General features: G+C 53.8%; 4 protein-coding genes across 4 annotated transcripts; 1 reads left to right on the top strand and 3 right to left on the bottom strand.

The window, feature by feature from the left end:
• Positions 1–67: 67 nt before the first annotated feature.
• On the bottom strand, positions 68–4968 carry TSC2 (GTPase activating protein; the record flags this gene model as incomplete). The annotated part of the gene is made up of 2 exons (XM_083198443.1): positions 68–4913; positions 4964–4968. 2 exons carry the CDS (start codon positions 4966–4968, stop codon positions 68–70), a joined length of 4851 nt encoding a protein of 1616 aa, XP_083046178.1.
• A 1927-nt stretch (positions 4969–6895) lies between these two features.
• CSE1 (importin-alpha export receptor) lies at positions 6896–10146 on the top strand (the record flags this gene model as incomplete). Its single annotated transcript, XM_083198442.1, has 7 exons — positions 6896–6965; positions 7042–7184; positions 7255–7422; positions 7484–7654; positions 7714–9103; positions 9157–9460; positions 9519–10146. The coding sequence occupies 7 exons, from the start codon at positions 6896–6898 to the stop codon at positions 10144–10146; spliced, it is 2874 nt and encodes a 957-aa protein (XP_083046177.1).
• An 813-nt stretch (positions 10147–10959) lies between these two features.
• On the bottom strand, positions 10960–12946 carry ACO1O0_009088 (uncharacterized protein; the record flags this gene model as incomplete). The annotated part of the gene is made up of 3 exons (XM_083198441.1): positions 10960–12546; positions 12631–12750; positions 12875–12946. The coding sequence occupies 3 exons, from the start codon at positions 12944–12946 to the stop codon at positions 10960–10962; spliced, it is 1779 nt and encodes a 592-aa protein (XP_083046176.1).
• A 5681-nt stretch (positions 12947–18627) lies between these two features.
• ACO1O0_009087 (WD40-repeat-containing domain protein) lies at positions 18628–20562 on the bottom strand (the record flags this gene model as incomplete). Its single annotated transcript, XM_083198440.1, has 5 exons — positions 18628–18700; positions 18757–19277; positions 19341–19382; positions 19434–19687; positions 19884–20562. 5 exons carry the CDS (start codon positions 20560–20562, stop codon positions 18628–18630), a joined length of 1569 nt encoding a protein of 522 aa, XP_083046175.1.
• Positions 20563–23126: the final 2564 nt, after the last annotated feature.

Raw genomic sequence — 23126 nt, 5'->3', positions numbered from 1 at the left:
AAGGATGTTACCTGGATGTAACATCCTGCTGGATCTAGCCAATAGTCGCCTTCGTACCCCCTGCGCGTCATGCCCAGCGAGAGAAGTCGATCGAGTCAACCAAAGCTTCAGGGCCTTGCGGGGGCCCACCTCCGATCTCTGTATCGCTTGTGCTGGCCGTCCCGGATAATGTGGACGAGCGGTGGGACATCTGTTCGCTCGTGCTAGTGAAGAAGGTGGCCACGCTAGTGCGCCGCAGACTGGTGAGGCTGTCTCTAACGCTGCTGCTTGGCCTGGACGACTCCCCTTGCGGCGGCTGTTGCTGTGATTGTGCAACACTACCGCTACCAGTGCCTGGCGGTGGAGAGGGCGAGATAAGATGGTGTTGTTGCGTTGTCTTGGGAGCATGCTTATCCCGCAGTCGCTGAATCTCGCGGAGACGGCTCCTCCACGGACTGATATGGTCACCAGCACGGTTCTGCCACACCAGCGAGAAGACGGAAGCGTTGAGCGCCAGGAGGCGAATAAACTCCGGGAGCGCCTTGAGCGACACAATTTTTGTCTCCGAGGCGGGAGAAATCTCAGGGAACCCTGGCTTGCTCATCACCTGCACCCTGTAAAAGGACTGTTCCTGGGTCTCTTTCCGGCGAGCTTCGCGAGTCGCAATGAATGAAGCTCGTGAAGCAGGTGTAATGACAATGTTGACAAAGTTGAATTGGCTGGGAAAAGTATCAAACTTAAAGGGCAGGCTTGAGTCGTTGAAGATGATGTTGACAAAGTCGTTGCCGATGTGCCGTTTCTTGTTGGATAGCTGCGGATCATGTTCGAGGTTGGTGGGCATTTGTGTCGTGACATGGAACATGATCTCGGTCAGTCTGTCGCGCCAGCAAAAGGTGTACTGTCCATCTATGTCCATCTCGCGGTCTAGCCCCTGGGTGTTAAAAGTCGCCCCTTTCAGCTTCGTCAAAGTGCCGAGGTTGTTTAGGAACTCGACGTAGTCGCTACTTCCAGATACGTTGGCCAGGATCTCAGTCTCTTGGGTTTGCCCCTCGCCGACGTAAATGACGCCAACTTTGTGACCATCAACCGTGGGATGGCGGTCAAATACCCGCAAGGTCCTTTCAGTGGCATCGTCATCATTCGGCAAGGGAATCGGTCGGGACGTGTCGCATAGCTGAGGAATGGGAGACATCAGCTGGATCAGGAGATGGCTAGGCAGAACCGTGTTACCACTTTCCTGGCCGTCTCTCCCCACGTCGACTTGATTTCCTGTCTGGTGCAGCGGAGGCGGTCGGAATGCCTCCCGTACCATGTAAGCCGATGTCCCGGAGGGTTGTCTCTTGGTAATTTGTGCCCATCCGGTTCTGACTGACTGCTTTATAGTAACGATGCTATTCCCCACCAACCATCGCTTAGTCGCCATCTCGCCAAAGCGAGCTTCGTTGAACATGGGATCCTCTCCAGATTCATCCACATCAGCGTAGGTTGCCCGCTGGACAAAGTCCATTGTTGTGATCGCTTGTTCCTCTGACGCGTTGCCTGATCCATCGACATCCGTAAAGAGCTTTTTGGCGATGTCTCCAACACGGCTGGCCCGGTCGGGAAGCTTCAGTGCAAGAAACCAAAATAAAATGACGTGATAGGCGAGTGCGTACACGTACTGAGGTAGATCGTCAGACGCGCTAGGATGTGCCGCATCCGCACCGGTCGATGAAGCCGAGGCTGGGGTTAAGGGCTCGCTTGTGTGACTGTTGCGGCTGGCTTGCCTCTTATCCCGAGCGTACTCCAGGTATCGGAAACAGATGCCGAAGACAGTACGGTACTCGGCTTTCCCAAAGTTGACGTAAACGTCATGCAGTCGGCTAAGGCAGGCCAGAAACTCGAGGATGTGGATCGCAACGTGCGGCTGAGTGATGATGGCCCCCATTTGGTTCAGCATCTGGCCTAGGGATTTGCTGGCTGACAAGGGCAGCTCGTGGCAGCATATGGACAAGGCGTGGATACAGCACTGGGCTGTTCGCTCCCACGCCCTGATGCCGTGGACGAATGTCTGGACAATTTCATCCTCCTCTCCCTTTTGGAAGTGCTCATGGTAGCTCAGAATCATGGTTAAGCTATGGAACAGGCAGATGGCAACATCTGCCTTTCGGAGGCCTGAAGCGTTGGGTGGATCTTGGAAGCCACTTGTCCGAACATGCTCACAGATGAGCTTGCGCAGCTCCTGAACTTGTCGAATTGCACCCTTGAATATCGCATGATTGCTAAGTTGAGCCGGCAGATGGACCAAGGCGAAGCTGTAAATCTCCCAGTCACTACCTCGGAGAATACTCAGAACAGTCTCGAGCCAAGCAGACATATCAAGGAGAAATGTCTGGAGGTTGTCGTTCTCGTCATCCTCTTTCGATTTGTCCTCCCCAGCATCGTGGGATACTAGAATCAGGCTCATCAAATTTGGAACATTGTCAGGCAGGGCTTGGGGGTCAGGAAGCTTCCACATTTGTTGATATTGGCCAGGGATGCTTCGCGGCCCGCTAGAAGACCTCACGGGAGGTACTCTCTCGGGGGTTTGGCCATGGCTAAATGACACCCCCCGAGTTGAGCGGGTCAGAGCTCCATGGTCGCTTCGAGATATTCTCAGAGCACTTGCAGCTTCCTCGGCCTGTTTCTTGGCGAGAGATTCTTCCGTCCGACAAATGGTGGCGGCGACAAAGTTGGTCTCAAGCTCCTTGGTGACGAATACCCGGTTGGCCCAATCAGCTCGCAAGCGAAATAACAGCTTCATGGCTGTTAAACGCGCGTCCACCTCACAGCGGTTCGACTTCGCGATATGGACTAAGCATGTAAAGAGCTTGACACTTTTAGCGCCATCTGAGTTCATGACCTGGACAAACATCTTGACATAGCCCCTGGTGACAACATTTGACGGTGACTGGTCCACGCCACGCTGGGGTCTTTCCGTTCCCGGGGGGAACGTTAATTGTGAGAGCACCGGAGGCGAGACTAGCGATCTCAACCGGTCATTGTCGACAATGCCTCCGAGAGTGCCAATTATGTGGTCGAAGAGTTCCATGTCGCACGACGCTACCACGGAGATCATCAAGGACACGACAGCATCAAGGACAAGGACATCAGACTCCTCCACAATATCTCTCAAAACGCTCTTGGCCAGCTTTGGTATCGAATCTTGCTCAGCGTCTTCTGCAATAAGGTCCAGAATCTCATACGCATCCATGATGGTTCGGAGAGCCCGTAACCTCGTATCGGATGATCTGTCCCGGTTACTGAAAAATCCATCCAGTACCAAGGCCAAGTTCTCCTCCCATTGGAGGTCCGAGGGCGAGCAACACCTAAATTCTTGGAAGTAGTCCAGAACAGTACAGGCCGTAGAGTCTGGAAGCAGAGGATGTACGTCGACGAAGAATTTGATGACCGCCTGGCGAGGCACGAAGTCGCCATTCTTTTGATTCACAACCGTCTCCAAGCGACTGATGAGCCGCCGCAGCTCTTTACTCACGGCGTCTTCTGATCGATCTTCTTTGAAGTCATGCTGGGAATGCGATTTATCGGGCTCAGTGGGGATTTTCCTGGCACACTCAGCAGCCACATCAAGCACCGCAGTCCAGTTCTCATCCACGATTAGGCGATGCAGGTTGCCGTTAGAATCGCAGAACAAGGAGTTGATGACTTGAAGGATAGTCAAGTGCACCCGAGACGACGATGTCGCCTTAACGGCTGTAGAGAGCCCGTCTGACAGGAGTGCATAAGGCACCGAAGGGTATCCCCTTTCGGTACTCTTGGAAAGCAGTTTGTGGAGGACAGAGAGGGCGCCCCTAACTTCTCTACTCATTTCCTTCTCTTTGAACATGTCTGGAGAGAGTCCTCGTAGGACATCAAGCAGAATGCGGACGGTGGCCTGGCCATGGTGCGACCGGAAAATATTGGCCAATGTTTTCCAAGAATCCTTTTCCAGGCCAGGAACAAGGCAAAAGATGGAGCTCAGGACTTGCACGCAGCCCTTGAGTTTGTCGTCCGGGATCGACCCAAACGTGACAATTGTTCCAAGGACGGCAATAGAAGATCGCAGGTGGTCCTCCACACTCGTACTCATGCAAATGTTCAGCAGGCCGTCGATCAACCCAGCGAGGGATGCATCATCGGCACATTTGAAACTGAACTTGATCACATCGATTATAAAGGCGAACAGCTGTGTCAGATTGTTCTCTTCTCCGGAAACAGCGGCTTTGTTCTTCGTCGAACTCCTCGGGCCTTTTGACGCAGACTTACGGGCAGCGCGAACCGTCGCGTACGATTCCTGGAGCCACCTCGTGAGAAGCGGGAGGAGGTCATAGTCGAATCCATCCAGCACACGGCCCTTATGCGTCAAATCTACAAGGGCAGCAAGCTGAAGGTGGAAGTCCTCCGGGTTGGCAGGGGCTGCCAGTGTCTGGAAGTACTCTTTCCGCTCCAAGTCGGTCGACGAATCGTGCTTCACACATTCCGTTAGGAGTTCCCAGCCAGCTGTGCGAGCTGCAGGGGGCTTCGAAGGTTCGATAAGATCCGTGGCAGCATACCATATATCGAGGACGGGGTTGAGCGGGTACTCGGATACGTTGTACTTGAGGGTGTTGGCCGCGGCAATGCGTTCGTTCAAGGTGCCGTTCTTGAGAAGCTCAACCGGTTCCATGGCATTCGTCGGGGGCCTTGACGCGGCCGTAGGCGTGACATTGACGAGCTCGGCCACGGGGAGCGCAACGGAGGACGAAGAAGAAGATAGTGGGAGAGATCGCGATGATTTGGAGGTGGTCAGGCCACGAAACACACCAGCAAGGCCGCCAGGGCGCGAGGAATCCGGCGAAGACGTGTCATCTCCACCCTGAGGGGACATGTGCTCTGTCGGCGAGGGTAGTTGGGGGAGTTCGGGCGGCCGGACGGGACTAGATGGCAAAGTATATTAGCAACCTCATTAGATAGCCCAATACCATACAGCATGGTACTATGATCCTCGCATCGGCGGAAGGCCATATGTGCCAGAGCAGTCCGCTGCGAACAACTCACCTACGGTATTAGGACTCTCGAACCATGGGGAGAGAGTCGAATCGTTGGGGATCGAGATAGGGTATGTGGGCGGGAGTCGCTGTCATGAAAGCTGGAAGGATTTAAGGCAGCGGGACTCGGGACAGAGAAGTCGTCAGATCAAAAAGCCAGGAGCAGGGCGGTTGGTTGGCTTTGCTGCAAGGCTAGGTACGTCTGAATCAAGGCTGTGGGCAGTGTAGCAAACCAGGTCGAGAGATAAGTGGCTCGCAATTGCGACAATCGTCAGGGCTGCGCTATGGCCCAGCTAGCTTTGTCATTGCTTGGGGAAGCTCAGGGATCGGACTCGGGGTAGTTGTGGATTGGAAGCTCAGCGGGATCGTAGAGGGAATACCGCAGAGGGTCGAAAGTATGAGCCTGGCAAGTTGGACGACAAGGCGACGGCAAAGCGAGGAAAGGATGAATGCGACTTCTTGGATGCTCACATCACCAGGTGACAGAGAGTAGACTGGAAATGGCTGGTGGCTGGTGCGAGTTTTTCATCTGCTGGCGGGAACCTGCAGAGAGGCTTGGGGGTTTGTTGCACGGGACCCAGAGGACGAGAGCTTGGGCCAGTCACAGCACCTTGTTGTAGGCTCATAGGCAGGGGCTATTGGCGTGCACATGCTGCCTGCCTCGTAGTTTTGCTTTTTTGGCACCGCCTTTTATTCTATTTTGGCCAATGAGGTCAGTGCCAGGCCGCACGTATTCGTCGATGATTCACATTGACAAGTTGCAATGAAGCCCGAAGAAGAAGACGAAAACTGAAGGTACTAATACTACTTCTCGTACGAAGTACTAGTAGTTGGTAATACTGGATTACACGAATGAAGGTGGGTTCAAATTGAACTATACTGACACGCAGTGTCTGCTTGCCTTGGACTTTGTTCTGGTTCCCATGATGCTTAAACTGTATGGACAAGCAGAGCCTATCTGTTTTCTGAACCTATTGCTTTTAGATGATTTTCTAGATGCATTCATGCCCAAACCCCCCCAAGCAATCACAGAATTATACGGATATGGCTGTTTTGCATCCTTTAATAATGTCTCCAGAGCTTCGTGGCTGTATCCGTGCTTCATGGTTCAATGCCGGCGCGTTTCAGGGTAGGTGTTAGCACTAATAACACCTCGCCAACCAGTTCCAGCCTGGCTGGTACACGAGCCAACATTTCTATCATAAGAGCGAGGAGGGGAGGACCTGGAGATTTGTTCAAGGAGTAAAGCGGCTTGGACTTTATTAAATCTATATTCGGGCTGTAGACCCTTCGGAATTTGGGGCTTATTATGACGATATTGATCCACATGACGTCGATATTAGGGCGGTATTAGGGACATATAAGTAATAGAGGCTACGGCTCAAATAGATAGAGATTCAGTTCTGTCCGAGTAGGCTCGCTCTCTTCAAACTTGAAGCCTACAGAATGATTAGAATGCTCGGAGTTTGTCTCAGCTCAGGGGCTAATTGCAATGGCTTAGACACTAGTTACTTAGTACACACAGTAGCAAGAGTAGCTACTCATACAGGTAACTCGGAGCTGCCGGTGCTACGAGGGCGGATGGGGGCGTAAAAAGCTCTAGCAGGTTGTGGTGGAACTGTTTGGAAGTTCTGTACGGAGTTTCTCGCTGGACAGTGGACGCTCCTCACCCCACACCGCCCCGCTGGTTGTCAACAGCAAACAGCTTCAGCTCAAGCCATGCAGGGTCGCCAGGTAGCAACCAGCAACCACCCAATCTTTCGCACTTCACAAAACACCATCTCAACTCCCCTCATTCTTCCTCTTCCCCCCCCTCCAACACACACCCCCCTCACCCACAACGCCGACCTCCTCTTCTTCGGGATCACATCATGGCGGCCGACATCGGTCAGATTTCGACGTTGCTCAACGCAACGCTCGATCCCACCCAGCACCGAAAAGGTTCCAACTTCTGCCCCGTTGCCCCGTTGCCCCGCGATCGCAAAATGTCGTTGCTAATAAACAAAACCAAATACAGCCGAAGCCGCCCTCAAGCAGGAAGCGTCGAAGCCACATTACTCCCTAGCGCTACTCAACATTGTCAATTCGGAAAGCCTGCCGCCGAATACTCGACTTGCCGCCGCGCTCGCTTTCAAGAACTTCATTCGCACTAGCTACGTGGTATGCCTTGCCACTGCCCCCACCTACAAATATACCGAATCACGAACAGCGCTGATCGCATCATCCACAGGACGAGGAGGGGAATTACAAACTTCCTCAAGATGAGGTTTCAACCATCAAGGAGCGCCTGATCGGCCTCATGATTGCCTCCCCTTCCAATGTCCAGACACAGCTCGGCGAAGCCATCAGCGTTATTGCAGATTCTGACTTCTGGAGGAGATGGGACACCCTGACTGAGGTAGGTTAGCCAACGCCGCTTGTTTTTTTTTTGGGACTCCACGCTCACCACAGCTCCTCAGGAACTCGTTAGTCGCTTCTCAACTAGAGACCCTAAGGTCAATGTCGGTGTTCTCGAGGTCGCACACTCGATCTTTACCCGCTGGCGTCCCCTCTTCCGAACCGATGAGCTATACCTGGAAATCAACCATGTTATCGGAACGTTCGGCCAGCCTTTTGTCCAGCTGCTCATTGTGCGTCCTCGTGCCACCCCAGTCCTCATCTCATTTACGCTGATTGTTTAATTCTACAGACCACGGACCAGAAAATCACTGAGAACGAGAAGAACAAAGATGCCCTACAGGGCTGGTTCGAGACTCTCGACCTCCAGATCAAGATTATATACGACATGTCGTGCCATGACCTGCCGCCTATTTTTGACGAGAATCTGGCTAGCATCTCTGAGCTTCTCCACAAGTACCTGACCTACACAAATGATCTGATGGTGACCGACGATGAGACCGAAACGAGCATTGTCGACACGACCAAGGCCGACATCTGCGAGCTTCTCGAACTTCTGACTATCAAGTTCGATGAGGACTTCTCCAAATACTGCCAGCCCTTCATCACGAGCGCCTGGAATCTTTTGTCGTCAGTAGGCTCGGAAACAAAGTATGATACCCTTGTCAGCAAAGCACTCCATTTCCTCACGGCCGTGGTTTCAACAAAAGAGCATGCCGAACTCTTCAACAATGAGGATGTTCTGAATAGAGTTGTGGAGGGAGTAATCCTGCCCAATGTCGCACTTCGGGAATCCGATATGGAGATGTTCGAGGACGAACCCATAGAATTCATCCGGAGGGATCTCGAGGGTTCTGATACGGACTCGAGGAGACGTTCTGCTACAGACTTCCTTCGCAAGCTGCAGGAAAAGTTCGAGAGCGCAGTCACTGGCGTCGTGTCCAAATACGTCAACCACTATCTTGCTCAGGGCAAATCAGATTGGAAGGCCAAGGATACCGCTATCTATCTCTTCCTTTCGATAGCCGCCAAGGGTGCTGTAACTGCGGCACAGGGTGTGAAGACGGTCAACCCCCTGGTCAATGTGCTCGAATTCTTCGAGCAACATATTGCCTCTGACTTGGTCTCTGACGTCGAGCCAATTTCCAAGGTCGATGCTATCAAGTATCTGTACACTTTCCGCAGCCAGCTTTCCAAGGAACAGTGGAAGCAGGCACTGGGGCCCCTCATCCAGAACCTTAACTCGGATAACTACGTTGTCTATACCTATGCCGCCATCGCTGTGGAGCGCGTATTGTTCCTGGTGGACGATGCCGGGAACTCCATGTTCCCGCGAGTAGACGTCGAGCCCTTCGCCAGAGACCTTCTCAACCACCTGTTCAAGCTTATTGAGAAGGAGACAAGCCCCTCCAAGCTGCAAGAGAACGAGTTCCTGATGCGCTGCGTGATGAGAATCCTCATCGTCATCAAGGACGGTGCGACGCCCATGGTGGACAATGTCTTGACTCACCTCGTTTTGATCACCAACGTCATGAAGACTAATCCTAGCAACCCTCGGTTCTACTATTACCACTTTGAGGCTATTGGCGCGCTCGTGCGGTACTGCTCCTCCACTAGCGCCGCGATCTTCAACCAAAAGCTTTGGGAGCCTTTTCACCAGATCTTGGTGGAGGACATTACAGGTGAGCAAACTCAACTCGAACCTCTACGAAAACAACTACTAACGCCCCCCGAGAGTTTATGCAATACGTCTTCCAGGTCCTTGCTCAGTTGCTAGAGTCGAGCCCTTCTGAAACGATATCGGACAACTACAAGTCACTTCTTGTGCCCTTGCTCAACCCCTCGCTGTGGGAGACTCGGGGTAATGTCCCGGCTTGCACACGTTTGCTATCTGCCGTAATCCCTAAGGTCTCAAACGTCATCGCCGCGGACAACCAAGTGGAGCCTATTTTGGGCATCTTCCAGAAACTCCTGAGCGGCAAGAAATCGGAGCTATATGCTTTTGACATTCTGGACGCAATTGTCAAATCATTCGAACCGTAAGAATACCCCGCATTCACCCCTGGTGCACTCTCGTGCTAATGTGTCACCATACAGGAACGTGTTGAACCAGTACTTTGGTACGGTTCTGCAACTTATTTACACGAAACTCCAGGGCTCGCCCGCCGACTCCTTCAAGATTCGATTTGCTCGATTCTTTCACCTTGTCAGCGCCAGACTAGAAGCCGGCTACGGTGCAGACTACTTCATCAAGCAGTCCAACCAGCTTGACGAAAGAGCCTTTGCACAGGTGTATCCCGTTTTTGTCCTCGCTGAGACGCAGAAGCTGGCCCGTCCTGTAGACAGGAAGGTAGCGGTGATCTCGTTGACCAAGACGCTTTGTGACTCTCAGTTCTTTGCGGAGAAGTTCCAGAAGGGCTGGGCGAACAGCTGCCGCAATCTGCTAGATCTGCTGGCTAACCCGCCCACCGTTGCCGCCGGCGTTGGTGACGAGATCATTGCCGAGGCCGACGTGGACGATATCGGCTTCGGCATGAACTTTACCGCGCTCAACACATGCAAGCCGCTTGCGCGCGATGACTTCCCCGATGTGGCGAACGTAACCAGCTGGGTCAAGGAGTACATGGCCGCCGCCGACCAAAGGCATGGTGGTACCATTGAGCGCTTCATCGCCCAGAGGTTGACCCCGGAGGAGCAGCAGGCCATCACTCAGTACATCAACTAGGCTAACCATGTCCTAATGCGAACTGCTGGGGAGAAGGTTTGGGGATGACCGGGCGCACTGTCTTGCGAAGGAGAGGAAAAACAAGGATGTTCAAGACGGGATGGCTGGCTGGGGAAAAAATGGGAAGGACTCAAGTGACTGAGATGATGTGACGCAAATATTAAAAGGATACCAGGAGTCGTTTGTTTTGATTTGAGTATCATCGCAGGGGCATAGAGGTCGAAGCTTACGAAGCTCGGGACAGCAATTACTAGTAGTACATACCTACGGTAGGACTGTTGACCTGATAAAACAGAAAATGAATAAAAGGCGACGCTAGTACATCCAAATACTTTAGGGTATCAGAGCCTTTATTTGTGTTTGCCGAGATGCGCTCGGATGCTAACTTAGTATTTAGTTAAATGTAGTATTACTTCAAGGGAATATCAGGTATCTTTGTAAGCCTCCTCTCCGCTTGTATGTGCTGGGAGTCTCGTTACATATCATTTCCGTCCCCAAACCCAATCCAAACATGCCTCGGAGGCATCGTTGTCTGATCAAGTCCATTAAAAATACCGGCAGGCTGAGAGAAACGCGGGGGGTATCCAATCGCCGAGTCCGTCTGTCCTCTCTGTGCAGGTACTGCTGTAGTCATAAGCGTCGTCGATGATAAAAGCATCGTCTGATATCAAGGGAAAAATCGTTGCAAGCGTGAGTCCAATTCCAACCAAGTCGTCATGTCCGTGTCGTGTGAATGTCCTGGCCGTTGTTGATATAATACTCCAATAGACAGTCGAATGTGTCGAATGGAAAACGGCGCAGGACCCATCACTCTTAAAAGAACCCTCCCTCGACAACGCCAACGTTGCCACGCCAACTGCATCGCTTCTCCTGCTCGTCCCGGCTTCGATCTCGGTCTTTAGATAGGTGCCTAGGTCCTGGGGGCATCAGCGATGCCCGGGAGCTGGCCATTGTGTTGCCATCGTTTTCGCTGTTTCCGTGGCTGCTCCCCCCGCTAGCGTTCGTCTGGACTAGCAATAAGCTACTGGTGCTGGACAGCCTCTTGGTAAACTCGGTAAAACTCAACCTTTTGTTGCTACAGCTGGACTGGCGAGGCGTAGTTTCTTCAGTGACCCTCCCGGGGCCAGCAACCATGTCGATGTTGAAAGACGAGGGGAGGTACTGGGTGCTTTGAGACCTCTGTGAGATGTCACGGCGCGTTTTCGCGTGCGCGGTGTGTGGTCGTGCTGGCGGCGCATGGATCAAACCAGGTGCCGAATCTGCATGAAAGCTCAACGGACTTCTAGAAATGTTCGGCCGGGGGGACAACGGTGCCTGTGCGGGATCGGGTCGACCGGTGATGTACTCCAAGGCACGCTGGGCTGATGGCGGGATCGAAGGAGCCCCCAGATGGTCTCCCTGATCCGAGAAGTCACCATCATCGCTGTCCGTGTCGGTCTGGGCGTCGTCCTCATCCTCGGAGCTGTCGTCGGCTTCAAAAGCACTGCGTAGCGCCATCTGCTCTACACGGGCAGCGGCTTCCCTCTGCTTCCTCTTCTCATCAGCTTCACGCATAAGCGCATCGAAACGCGCGACCGAGCTGAGCTTGTCTTCGCCCGGTATACTTCGCTCTCCACCTTGTAAGTACCGCATCTGGAACGCCCTATCCAGGATGGTCTCGCGCGGCGCCGGCACGGGACTCGATTCTGCCAGCGCATGGGAACTGAGACTTTCCCGACCTTGTAGAGGAGAGCTCACAGCCGACTCGCGCCCCTGAGCTCCCGCCCATGTCCCCGTAAGCTCCCCCTGGTTGTCCCCGGTTGTGTTGACGGGAGACGGAAGATCAGTCGGCAAAACGGTGGTATAGTGTTGACCTGGAATTGAATAGGCGAATTGCTGAACGGGATAGTTGCTTGAGGGCGAGGACACATCACTACGCTTGGACCTCAGACTGGGTGAATCGGAACTGAAGGTCACTGGGCGTTCTCTCACACCAGTTGAATAGGTTGCGGTCGAGCTCTTGTGATGCAAACTGTGGCCAGGATTGTTACCGCTGCTGGGACGTGGAAAGTAGTCGCTCGTATCCAAGGGTCGAGGGGAGAAGTTGTTGCTCGAGTTTGGGGTAATCGAGCCACCCTCGGCGCTCACGAGTCCCCTTCTAGCTGTGATAAATCGAGCCCAATCCTGTATGCTAATAGGGGATGGCTCATCGGGGGACGTTCGAAACCACAATGCCGGAGAGCTGCTCTCTTTGCTGGTAGGCATGAAGCCAGCTCGGCTCGAGCGACGTCTTTTCTCCTTGTCGGCAATGGTGATGAGCAGAGTCGGGAGAACAGGGCCCTGTTTGCGCTTTGCTAGCATCTGAATCTGGCATTCGGTAACAGAGCTCAGAGGCCATTGTTGGTATGGTTCGGGATCGTCCTAGATTATCACACGGTGTCAGGGGCAAGTTGCAGAGACAAGAGGGAACAGGTGTGTCTCTGGGATGTGTGGAAGTATGCTAACCTTGGACTTGAATATGGAAATGAAATACTCGTCAGGTCTCGGAGTGGCGGCCTGCTTGTCGCTACTTGCAAAGCCCACTATGCGCGAGGTGGACATGATCTGGGTGTAGCTGGGGGAGTTCTGGTCGCGAAACAATGGCGCTCGTGGTCCAACCACGACATGGCGTGCCTGCAAGAACGCATGATCAGCGCCCAGATATTTGGAACGAAACCAATTCATGCCAACTCGGGCCGAAAAAGCTTACCTTCCAGACGGCCCTGCCGAGTATCTGGCCCCGGTCTGGAGGGACCATGAGCGTCCCTTCGAGGCTATCCATGGTGGGCGATCGATGGAAGGGAATGCCCGGCCAAGGAGAGAGGGAAAAGGTCGAATGGGGGCCGGGCTCTAGCGACGCATGCTTGTATCGGCCGCGAATAGAAGAAATCCTCTATCCTCCCGTTTGTCGGGCTCCCAAACGGCGTGCTCCTTTAATAATGGCGCCGATTGTTCCGGCCTTGCCACTTCGTCGCCGGGTGTGTTGGCGCTAGGGGCTTTCGATGGCGGCCGATCGGTTGAGCGCTTGTCGATGCAATTAATGGACAACAAGGCGATGTGGGGTAGTCGGAAGATTGCGCAGAAGGGAGGCAAGGGGAAAGCTTTCTAGCACAAAAAAAAAGAGGCCAAAAGTCTTCTCGACGCGAGGTGGAATAGAAATCAGGAGGAGGAGCCCACCGAAAGGCTGTTGTCGTGGGTCCGCAGTGATGGGAGCCGAGGAGCCAAGCGGACGGGCGCCGGGCGGTGGTATCAGCGCTGAGGAGGAATTCTGGAACGCAGAGTCTTGTTGTTGGGCCCTGGTCCTGGTCAGATCAGTAGGGCAGGCCAAGGCGAGTAGGATGCATGTGCCACTACTGTGTATGTACTAATGTACGAAGAGTAATTAGTAGTTTGAAGAGGCAAAGATGGCCAAGTTCACGTAGACGGCCGCTTGGCCTGGACCTGTAGGAGTGGTGGTGGTGGTGGTGGTGGCGATGGTGGTGTCGTCGCGCACCGATAGCGTCTGGAGTGCGATATTCTTCAGAGGGGATCTGAACTTATGAAGGCCACGGCTTGCCACGACCACTGCCACGGGTGCCACTGCGCTGTGCTAGTAGGTACTCGTGGTCCTGTGCCACAGCATGCCATTGGGAAGTGATGGGTTCGGTGTGGTCTGCTTGGGGTGGATCGCTCATCAAGCAGGCGAAATTAACATCAAACGCCCTGCAGCTCCGTCCCGCCCATGGCCATGATGATGACGCTCCCAAGACTCCTGACGGAGTGCCTGGCCAGTGGAGTGCAATCCCACTGCGTGCAATGGATCCCGGTGCGTGCAATCCCCGTGCAAGTCCGCACGCCGTTTCCGTCTAAGCCGCCTGGTCAGGCGCTAGAACGCTAGAACGCAGCACGTCCCTGCTTCCTTCCTAGCCCAAGCGGTATTGGTATTACTGTGAGCAAGCGGTCAGCCAAAAACCCGAGACACCATCATAATAGTACATACTTATATTCTCATACTATGTATATATCCACGGGTGTTTTGTGATATGAATGTATGTCCATACTCATATGCGTGGCTGTGTGTATAATAGGTGATTATTGTATTATATCTAGAATCTCCTTCGTACACGTGCACGTAGGTATTGTACTGTCCCTGCACGAGTATTACTAGTTGCTTGGTGTCTCGCTTTTTTTTGCCGACCGCTTGCCAGGGTAGTACCGGTGGGGTGGTGGGTGCTGCCGGCTCCAGCTTCAGGTACCTCGTAGTATTTCTCCAAGCATCTGACGCTGTTTCACAGTGGTGAGAGACAGACAAGACAAGAGTCGGGGGCCCCAGGCCGCTGTGCATTCTTTGCAGGGCTCATGAAACTGCCCCAGGTCATTCCAACCCCGATGGTCTGATTGGATTGCTCCTGCCTTTCGATGGAGATACCTGTCGGTACTTGGATGGAGCAATACTCCGGCGCAGGAAAGGTTGAAGCTGCGCAGGCACTGCTGGATGGGAGATCCCCCAGGTCATCATCGTCTGCGTTGATACCTATGGCCGCCGAAGCCGGAGGCGTGCAACAGACGACGGCAGCCCACGACACCCGGATGGTTTGGTGATGAATGCTACTGCTACCCACATAGTACGGATACAAACTCCTGGAGTTTGGAGACATACTGACACTTGTGGCGCGCGCAGGAGGGCGGAGACGGCTATAAGCTCTAGTTACTCCGTCTCATGGAAAGACCGTTGGGACTCCGAGCCCCCATCGAGTTGTTCTTGGGCTTGTTGAGGTGGGCTGTCTGAGACTCCTGAAACAGGGCTGCTGCCGACAAAGGGCTTTCGTGTTTCTCATTCTCATTGTCCTCCACTCTATCCGCATTCCAGCTCCTATCTTGACGTCCGCTGCGGCCTCCATGTAATATTACTATCATGGCCATTACCATTGGGGGGGCCTCCGTTTCCGTGCTCACGAGCCGGAGCGCGTGGCGAGGAATGCTCAACACACTCTGTCCAGAAACTTGCTTTATTCGTCCCCAAATCGGGTACGCAAATCGGGTACGCCGTACGGATAGTGGTGGCTTGATCACATTCCAGCCAAATTCAGGTCTACGAGTAGAAAGTTGTGTGACTTGTCCCTTCTCAGTAATAGTTGGCTATTAATATGGATGACAATGTAGCTCAATACAAGGAGGCACGCCTGTGTGCGGCCGACGAACGGGCGGCCAGCTGCATACGAGCACACCATATGAGAGCCAAACGGCCAATCACCGTCTCTCCAACCCCCCCCCATCCAAGAAGCTTTGATATGTATCCGTAGGTACGTCCGCTTTGCGACTCGCCTCGTATCTCTTGCTAGTTGTTAGAGCTGTCTCGGGTGATTGATCACGAGCAGAGGGTCATTATGGGCGTGTTTCATCACTCACACAGTTCCAACAACCTTGGCCCATGGCCAATGGGCGTGACACTAAGGCAAGGTACGGGATGGCGATGCGAGGATGGGCAGAAGCCCATGTGGCCGACCTGCGGCCTGCGGAGCTAAGGCAAGGCACCTCAACGTCCACCAAACTCGGGGACAAGGCACGCTGTGATCAGACAGCCACACTGCGAGACTGCTGTCTGCTATCTGGTGGCCAGCCCAAGACAGCTCGTTCGCCATGGCGCCAGTGGCCGTTCGTTGCCTCACACCATCTCGTGGGTTTTATCCGCGCCGTTTGTCAGGCCATCGGAGATTCGGATTCCCAACCTGGCGGTGAGAGACACGTCGACACCATTCTGGACTTTGGTCCAAGCCTCTCTCCTCGACATCCTTGTCCTGCTGAGCATCCATCACGAAAACGTTGGTTGGCGTCTGTTAGCGTCTCGATCTCCCATTCAGAACGGTAATAGGTGGTCAATACGGGGAACCCGACCTCAGCACAAACTATTGGGACTCGGGACCCATAGTCTAGCCTCGCAGCTCCAAAAAAGCTCTGGGGCTCATGCTGATAATTATTAACACATTAATACATGTGTCATCATCTGCTATTCTGTATTATGTACAGACGTCGAACTGGCGAGCGCCGGACCAGACGGATACCTTACCATGTACTATGAGTTACATTGAAGTCGTGGCTGGGCGGCAGGTGCCGTTAAGGATGAGCGGGAGCATCACAACTCTATTATCTGGCCGGGGATTTTGGCCCCAGCTGGGTTGCCATCGCTTTGCGCTGGCCCAAAGAGGCAACACGCTGGGACGGCTACCATCCAGTCGCATCTTCGCGCTATTGCCAAGCTCCTCCTAGAGGAGGCCAGCCAGCCTGGAGCTGAGTCCTGACGCCATGGAATACTAGCACTAGTATGAGCTACAGTAGTAGCATGTATCATTAAGGGTAAAGCCCGAAATTACAAACTACCACCAAGTTAGGAGTAGTAGTAGATCTCGATGCCGGCAAGAAGCTTGGGGATTGCCCTCGCTGAGACATTGTCTCTTCGACTGCCGACGAGTAGCTATGCCGCAAGGCACGGATGGGATATAATTATATAACACTTAATACACATTCGTTCGTCTTCTTTTTCTGCGTCACCCGCCCGCCGCAGTGGCTTAGTGGCGTCCCTGGGGAGATTATGGCCTTCCCGTTCCTCTCGACTGCAGCTGGCCTTTCCGGAGCTTGGGGGGGGTTGCCAGCTGGTGGATGGTGGATACTTTTGCTTCTCGTGACCCAAAGCTGTTGCTTTTCCCCGCACGCACACATGGATCATGGACGCCGAGTTCGAAGGGCGCCGCCAGCCATGCCGGTGTTCCCACTCCCGGATCACCAGCTGCCATTCGCCCCCAACTTCCAAGGGCCAACCAACAGTCAAGTCGAGTCGAGCCGGGAGAGGCTCTCCCGAGACTATTTTTACATAAACACCTTCCCAAAGACCTGGCTGAATCCTGAAGCTGCGCCTCCGCACGTATTCGTGCATAGCTTGCAATTCCGGCTGCTCTGTGGGATGCAATGTAACAACCACCTCGTGGCAGGATGAGTGATCAAACGGTGATTTCAAACGCCAACCAGCTGCCAACCACGATGACGATCCCCCTCCGGCGGGGGGGTCTGGGCCCCCCGTCAGTCCCCTAGCTGCCGTCAGGCCCGTCGCGTCTATCGCGGTCCGTCCCTGATTCTCTGGGAATGGTCGCCCAGTGTCCAGTGGTGGACTGATGGTTCGGTGGTGGTTGACGCTACGGAGAAGAGGGGGGAGGGGGAATGCCATACATATGCACCTGCTGGTACGGAGTAGTATGTGCCTAATACTGCATGTGCACTCCGGATGCTCAACTCCGTATCCGTGATCACCTACTATGTACGAATAAGGGATGTGGGAAACCTGGCGACGGCCCCACTGTCAAAACGCTTGGCAGAGGGGATCTGTAGTTTTGTAGAGTGCTTGCGCTTCATGGGCTCCTTTTGCGTCTTGGTCCTCTCGGGATGCTTTCGACTTCGAAGTCGGATGGCGAGATTCCCGCTCGGGGTTCATGGCTCTGCCGGGCGTTAGATCGTCAGGACTCCCCACGTCATCGCTAGCATGAGAGTAAGCTGGTGAGTGAGTTGTCTGGTTGAATTATTATGGGATTAGTGTTGTGGGATGGACATGGTAAAGCTTCCCTTGTCGTTTCATAACTCGCGACACGAATATCCACGATCAGACCAATACGATGTACTATGTAGTACACCTTGATATGGACAATCAATCGATCCCATTCCTTTTCCTCTTTCCCGTCAGCATCCGGCATCATCTCAGTGACTAGCGCCCATGCACGAACCTTCCCACTCCGGCATATCGAGCGCCCATCTCGGGATGTTTCTCTCTCTGCTTCTCATGCAGGAACATCACCAACAATCTAACGGCGTCGTCACATCTCTCGCCTGTCTCTGATGGTGGAAGTTCGCTGTTTGGAGCCTCGGCGCCGGCCTCCTCCCCACTCCCGAGACCACCCGTTGCGGCACCTGATCACCGATGTGTGCCGCCCTTGCATCCTTGCTGCAATGGCTATGTACATGTCGTCCTGCTTAGTTGCGCACATACCAAGAGCCATGCTCTGGCCCATCGGCCGTGCTGCGCGGCAGCTCGTGAGGGGCTGTCTGGCGGGATGCCCGGGCGACATAAATGGTCATCGGCGAGCACGTTGACAGGAACCCATCTCATCCACGGTACATGCACATCCCGGCAGCTAGTGCTCTATTCAAGAGATACCCCCTCCCCCAAGTAGCTGCGAGTAGTGATTCTAGTAGTATTCCTAATTGTGCGAGTCCTTGACTCCTATCCGTAGTCGTGCGTGCTGCGCTGGAGCTAATCTACATTCAAACCCTTCCAGCTTGGGCCTCCTTTCCGACTTGTGGCCCCCGTCACCATTAACGCCGTAGAAATATGATATTGCCGGGAAAGGAATCGGGTGTATTGCGTCCGTTACACTGCATTCGGCGTGTTCATCGAAAGCAGAGCACCTCTTCACGTTAATCTGTGAGAGGCCCGGTCTCCTAAGTCCCACGACCTATGAAGTGGTGTCGTGAACCTTCTCGCATCATCCTGGCCCTCGCCACATCCGTCCAACTAGATGTTGTCAGCATCTCGTTTCCATAAAAGGCAAGCTTATCTTGTGCACATACATCTTGACTTTGCCATCGTCACCGCATGAGGCGAGCATTGACGGGTCGTCCGGTTTCCACGCTACTGCGTTGCACCTCAGACTGTGTCCGTTCAGCCTCTCGACGGCTGCCCCTGTAATCTTGTGCCAAATCAACACGTAGCCATCCTCACTTCCGCTGGCGATGAAGCTCTCGTTAGCACCTCCGAAGCTACTGCGGATTAGGAAATCTCCACCCGTGTTGCCAAGGAATTTCTGGACCGGCTCCCGCGTCTCGAGGTCAATCAGCTGCGTCTCGCCGTCCCTCTTGTTAACTAGTAGGTGTTTCGAGTCTTCACTGATACTGACTGACGTAGGCTGCGCCGGGAGTTCCAGCTCGTACTCGAGTTCACGCGTACCAGCGTTGTACACGTAAATGGTGTGTTGGTCATCCACAGCAACAAGCCAGTGCCCGTCTGGTGATCCGCAGAGATCCTGGACTCGATGCTTCTTGCCCCATTCGATCATATCAAAATCCCGGACGCCGTAGGTGCACAAGCTATGCTGTATATCCAGGGTCCCGAGGACGAAAGATTGCCCATCTTTAGCCCAAACACAGCTGCTCACAGGTTGTGAAAAACGCTTAGTCTTCTTCAGACATTCGCCGTCCTGCTGACCGTTAGCGGGCTGATATCCTCCTTGAGGTTGGGAAGCACTTACTTGGACCCTCCACACTCGCGCAGTTTTGTCCTGGGAGCACGTAACAAGCAAGCTGGCATCTGGACTCCATGCAATGCTGCCAACTCCTTCGTCATGGCCTTTCAATATCGAATGTACTTGGTAGTCCTTGTCCCAGATAATCACCTTGTTACTACCACAGCCGGCCAGCATAGTGCCATCGGGCGAGTACTGAATTCGCCAGCCCTCCCCTTCTAGATCTGTGAGCTCCATGGCAACCTCGGTTGGGAATCGATCTCGAGGGCAGGAATGATCGCAATATAAAGAAGGGGACAATGGTGCAGTGTGGTAGAGACATGTATCGATCTGGGACTGTTTAACTGTTTGCAATAGGACAGCCAGACGATTCTCTGGCAACATCACAGATGGCGATATACATTCTTTGGGAACTGGATCAGCATGCGCTCGAAGGGGATGGGGTGTGTAACCTACTGGATAACTCTGACAAGAGAGTTTTGCGAGATTGCCCGCCGGCACCATCCCAGCGGGCATTGGCCTTGAGATCCTCCGATGATTGGCACATGAGGAGGCTGGATAGGAAGTGCAGCTTAGATGTATCGTTGTACAAGGGGGTTAGCTCTTCTCGTAGAACCCCCAGAGCACGACTTGTGTCTCGCTGCTCCAACAATTCGAGATATTTCTGCTGTCGTAGCCAGAACCGCATGGCATTACGATCCGAGCCTCTGGCCAGGACTAGCCCGTTCCCTTCACCACCGTGCACCTCCGACTCTGCCGCGCCCAGCAGGAGTTCCTCGGCCGTGGACCATGTCCCGTTCAGAACGGCTGTCCTGAAGGCGGAGACGGTTGGGTTCTCCAGCTCAAAGCCGCTATCCCTTGTCACACTCTCTGCCGCGTCTTGATAACCCATGTCTGACAATGCCTGTATCAATATCCGCGTGACCTCTTCCCTATTGTGGCCGAAGTACGTTGACAGACGTTGAGCGCCGGTCGATACGGTCTTGTCCCCATTCGAGGAGCCATTCACGGCCAGAGCTGCCTTGCGAGTACCGTTAGGTACACTGGGCTGGGCTGTCCAGGCAGCGGGAGCTCCGTTAGATCGCGAACCCAGGTCTCCATTAGAGTGTACTGCTGAGTCGCTGTCGCTCAACATAGTGCCGCCTGCCACCCGTCTGCGCTTGTTAGAGCTTCCGGAAGTCTGAAGCCGCGCGGCGGGAGCGGAGTCCGACAAAGGTTGGCCTAGGTCGAGATCGGCGGATGGGGAACGCCACCGTCGTCGTCCGAGGACTTGAGGCGGCGGGTCTTGGGAGGCTACAGAACGGGCCGAGACTGCAGAAGATGCTATGTTCGCGGTTGTAGGCGGCGTCCTTTCTCGGAGATCGGGTTCCAGGGCGGAGGAAGAGGCGTCTGGGGCTGAGAGAGATGCGTGGGAGGAGATTGCGGGTGGCGGCGTAGTTGGGTCGTCGGAGGCGTCGGCGGCGTGGGAACGGGAGGCAGAGGATCGCTCCACGTCGACAGCTCCGCGGTGGAAACCGCGATGAGAGCAGTTAAAGAGCTGTCAAGAAGCTGGCCCGAGGCCAACGGAAGGTGGCATCCGTCGCGGTCGCAGGTCTGGGTCAGGACCTGGACGCTGGGAAGCTTCGGATGCTGTGGCCAGCTGGCGTCGGCGTGCGATCGAGTCGTGCTTACGAGAGGATGGGGTTCTTGTGCGCCGTTCTCGCAACGTCCTCGTGCCGCGTGCAATAGGATATCGTGATGCTGGTCCCCGGAGTGTTGTTGAGATTGCAAGGGCAGGTTCGAGTCGTGGAGCGGATGCAGATGGGGTTATCACGCCTGTAGATGGCTCGGACCGGAGAATGAGGTAGAGGTGCTGATGCTGGCAGCCCTTGGTGTCGGCTCCAGCTCAGGTATTACAGTGATACGAGTACAGTGATACAGTGATACAGTGGTCCACACAGGTGACAGGTTAGGTCCCCACCCCGTCCACAGGCAGGGCCTTGTTGGCCTGTACGGAGTAATAGTCGGGCAAGGGCGCTATCCTGGGAAAGCTCGGTGCATCACCTCGTATGGTTGGTCAGGAGCCAGCGCTAGGTGGGGTGGACAGCGCCTACGAAGGGGTCAATGACGAGCGTCCGGACGTGTTCATGACGGCAGGTCCGACTTTATACAGCATCATTCACTACGATAACCCTGCCGACGTCTACCAAAAACCAGGGTTCAAAATCGAAGGCTATAAAAGCCATCGTAGCAGTGTTCCCCTCGTGCTAAATCCCGGCTTCATACTATAGTAATAGTAGACCGAGTGGAGGAGTTTCCGCTGAAGTCATGGGCATGATGTGAGATCCACTCATGCACCTAACCTTGGGGTCTTTAATCGCTATTACTGGCCACCGGGCCCCGTTATCTTATCATCCGTCCAGTGTCAAGTGACTACGTATCCAGTCCGTCAAGGGCAACATCATACTCCTACTTCGATGCCGTAGGTGCCCGATTCCTCTCCCGCCATATCATCTGTCATGGGCGCTCTCGTGACCCTTTACAGGCGGTAGTTGAGCTATACACCAACTGTTGAGCCTAACACCCGCTTTTCAGCCCAGAACTTCGTTATGCTAGGTAGGTCAGTACCTATCGTTTCCGCCACGATCCCACCCACATGTAAGATGGACATGGGAGACGGCCACAAAACATCATCTTGCATCCGCCAGTGCTTCATGTGTGGCCTATATTACCCTACGGAGAACGCTGGATCCAAAGTTTGAAAAACAAGGGGACTAAAACCATGCGAGGTGCCTTGTGGGGATACGTAGGCCGCCCACAAGGTCCTTCCGCTGTCGGACATGGCGCCGTTGACCACAAAGGATATTCTTAACGTTGTCTTGACCGTACGTACCACTGCCAGCGCCGACCGTAAGTCTACGAGTACTACCTATGACTTCCTAGGGCCAATTTTTTTTAAAATTAATCACAATATTGGTACTTCCCGAGTCTGTCATAAAGCATACCTACCATTACCTACGCAGTACTAGTACCTAGTATCAGGTAATATGCACACCATCTTATCAAACCTTGACACTTCGTCGACATGCGTGCATAATAGCTACAGCACAGTCGGCATGGCCATCTCATTCTCGGAAGTCTTATCCCTCAGAACTATTGATCCATAATCACCCTGTGCCAGAGCTGAAAGTGGACTGATCATGCCATCACGGACGGACGGAATGGCCGCAAATGTTCACAGCTACCTAGAGTTCTAGAAACCTGGTGTTTATGCCCTGAGAATCTATGCACTCCTTGGAACTGTCGTAGGAGAAAAAATTCTCGCCAGCCCATACCGGCCTTGTGAAGACGAGTTTCTGCGTCTGGGACGTGTCCTTGGTTGTCTTTATAGTGCACATTCTCCCGGAACTCGGGTATAGAAGACAGATCATCGCTGGATTGCAAGGGGAGCTCGATGCTAGATGCAGAGTATTTCTCTCCAATGAGGCAGCATCAGCAGAGGTAGTAAGCAGTAGCAGGTCAGCATCTAAACCCAGTCAAACCCAATGCGAAGCAAACATTCCCAAGGGTGTTAAGCTGCGACGAGCAGCACCATACTTATATGTACCTGTGCATCCTCTTACAGGTGAGATGAAATTATGGAATGTACTGGTCAATTGATAATTATTTAATAGCCGAGTTGTAATATCAGACTTCTCCCCGCTCGTGCCCTAGATACTG

The sequence above is a fragment of the Amphichorda felina genome (genome assembly GCF_050947745.1).
Source record: "Amphichorda felina strain 45539 chromosome Unknown scaffold_9, whole genome shotgun sequence".
NCBI classification, from domain to species: Eukaryota; Fungi; Ascomycota; class Sordariomycetes; order Hypocreales; family Bionectriaceae; genus Amphichorda; species Amphichorda felina.
Note: the sequence above shows the minus strand (reverse complement) of the source record. Positions and strands in the feature narration are given on the sequence as shown.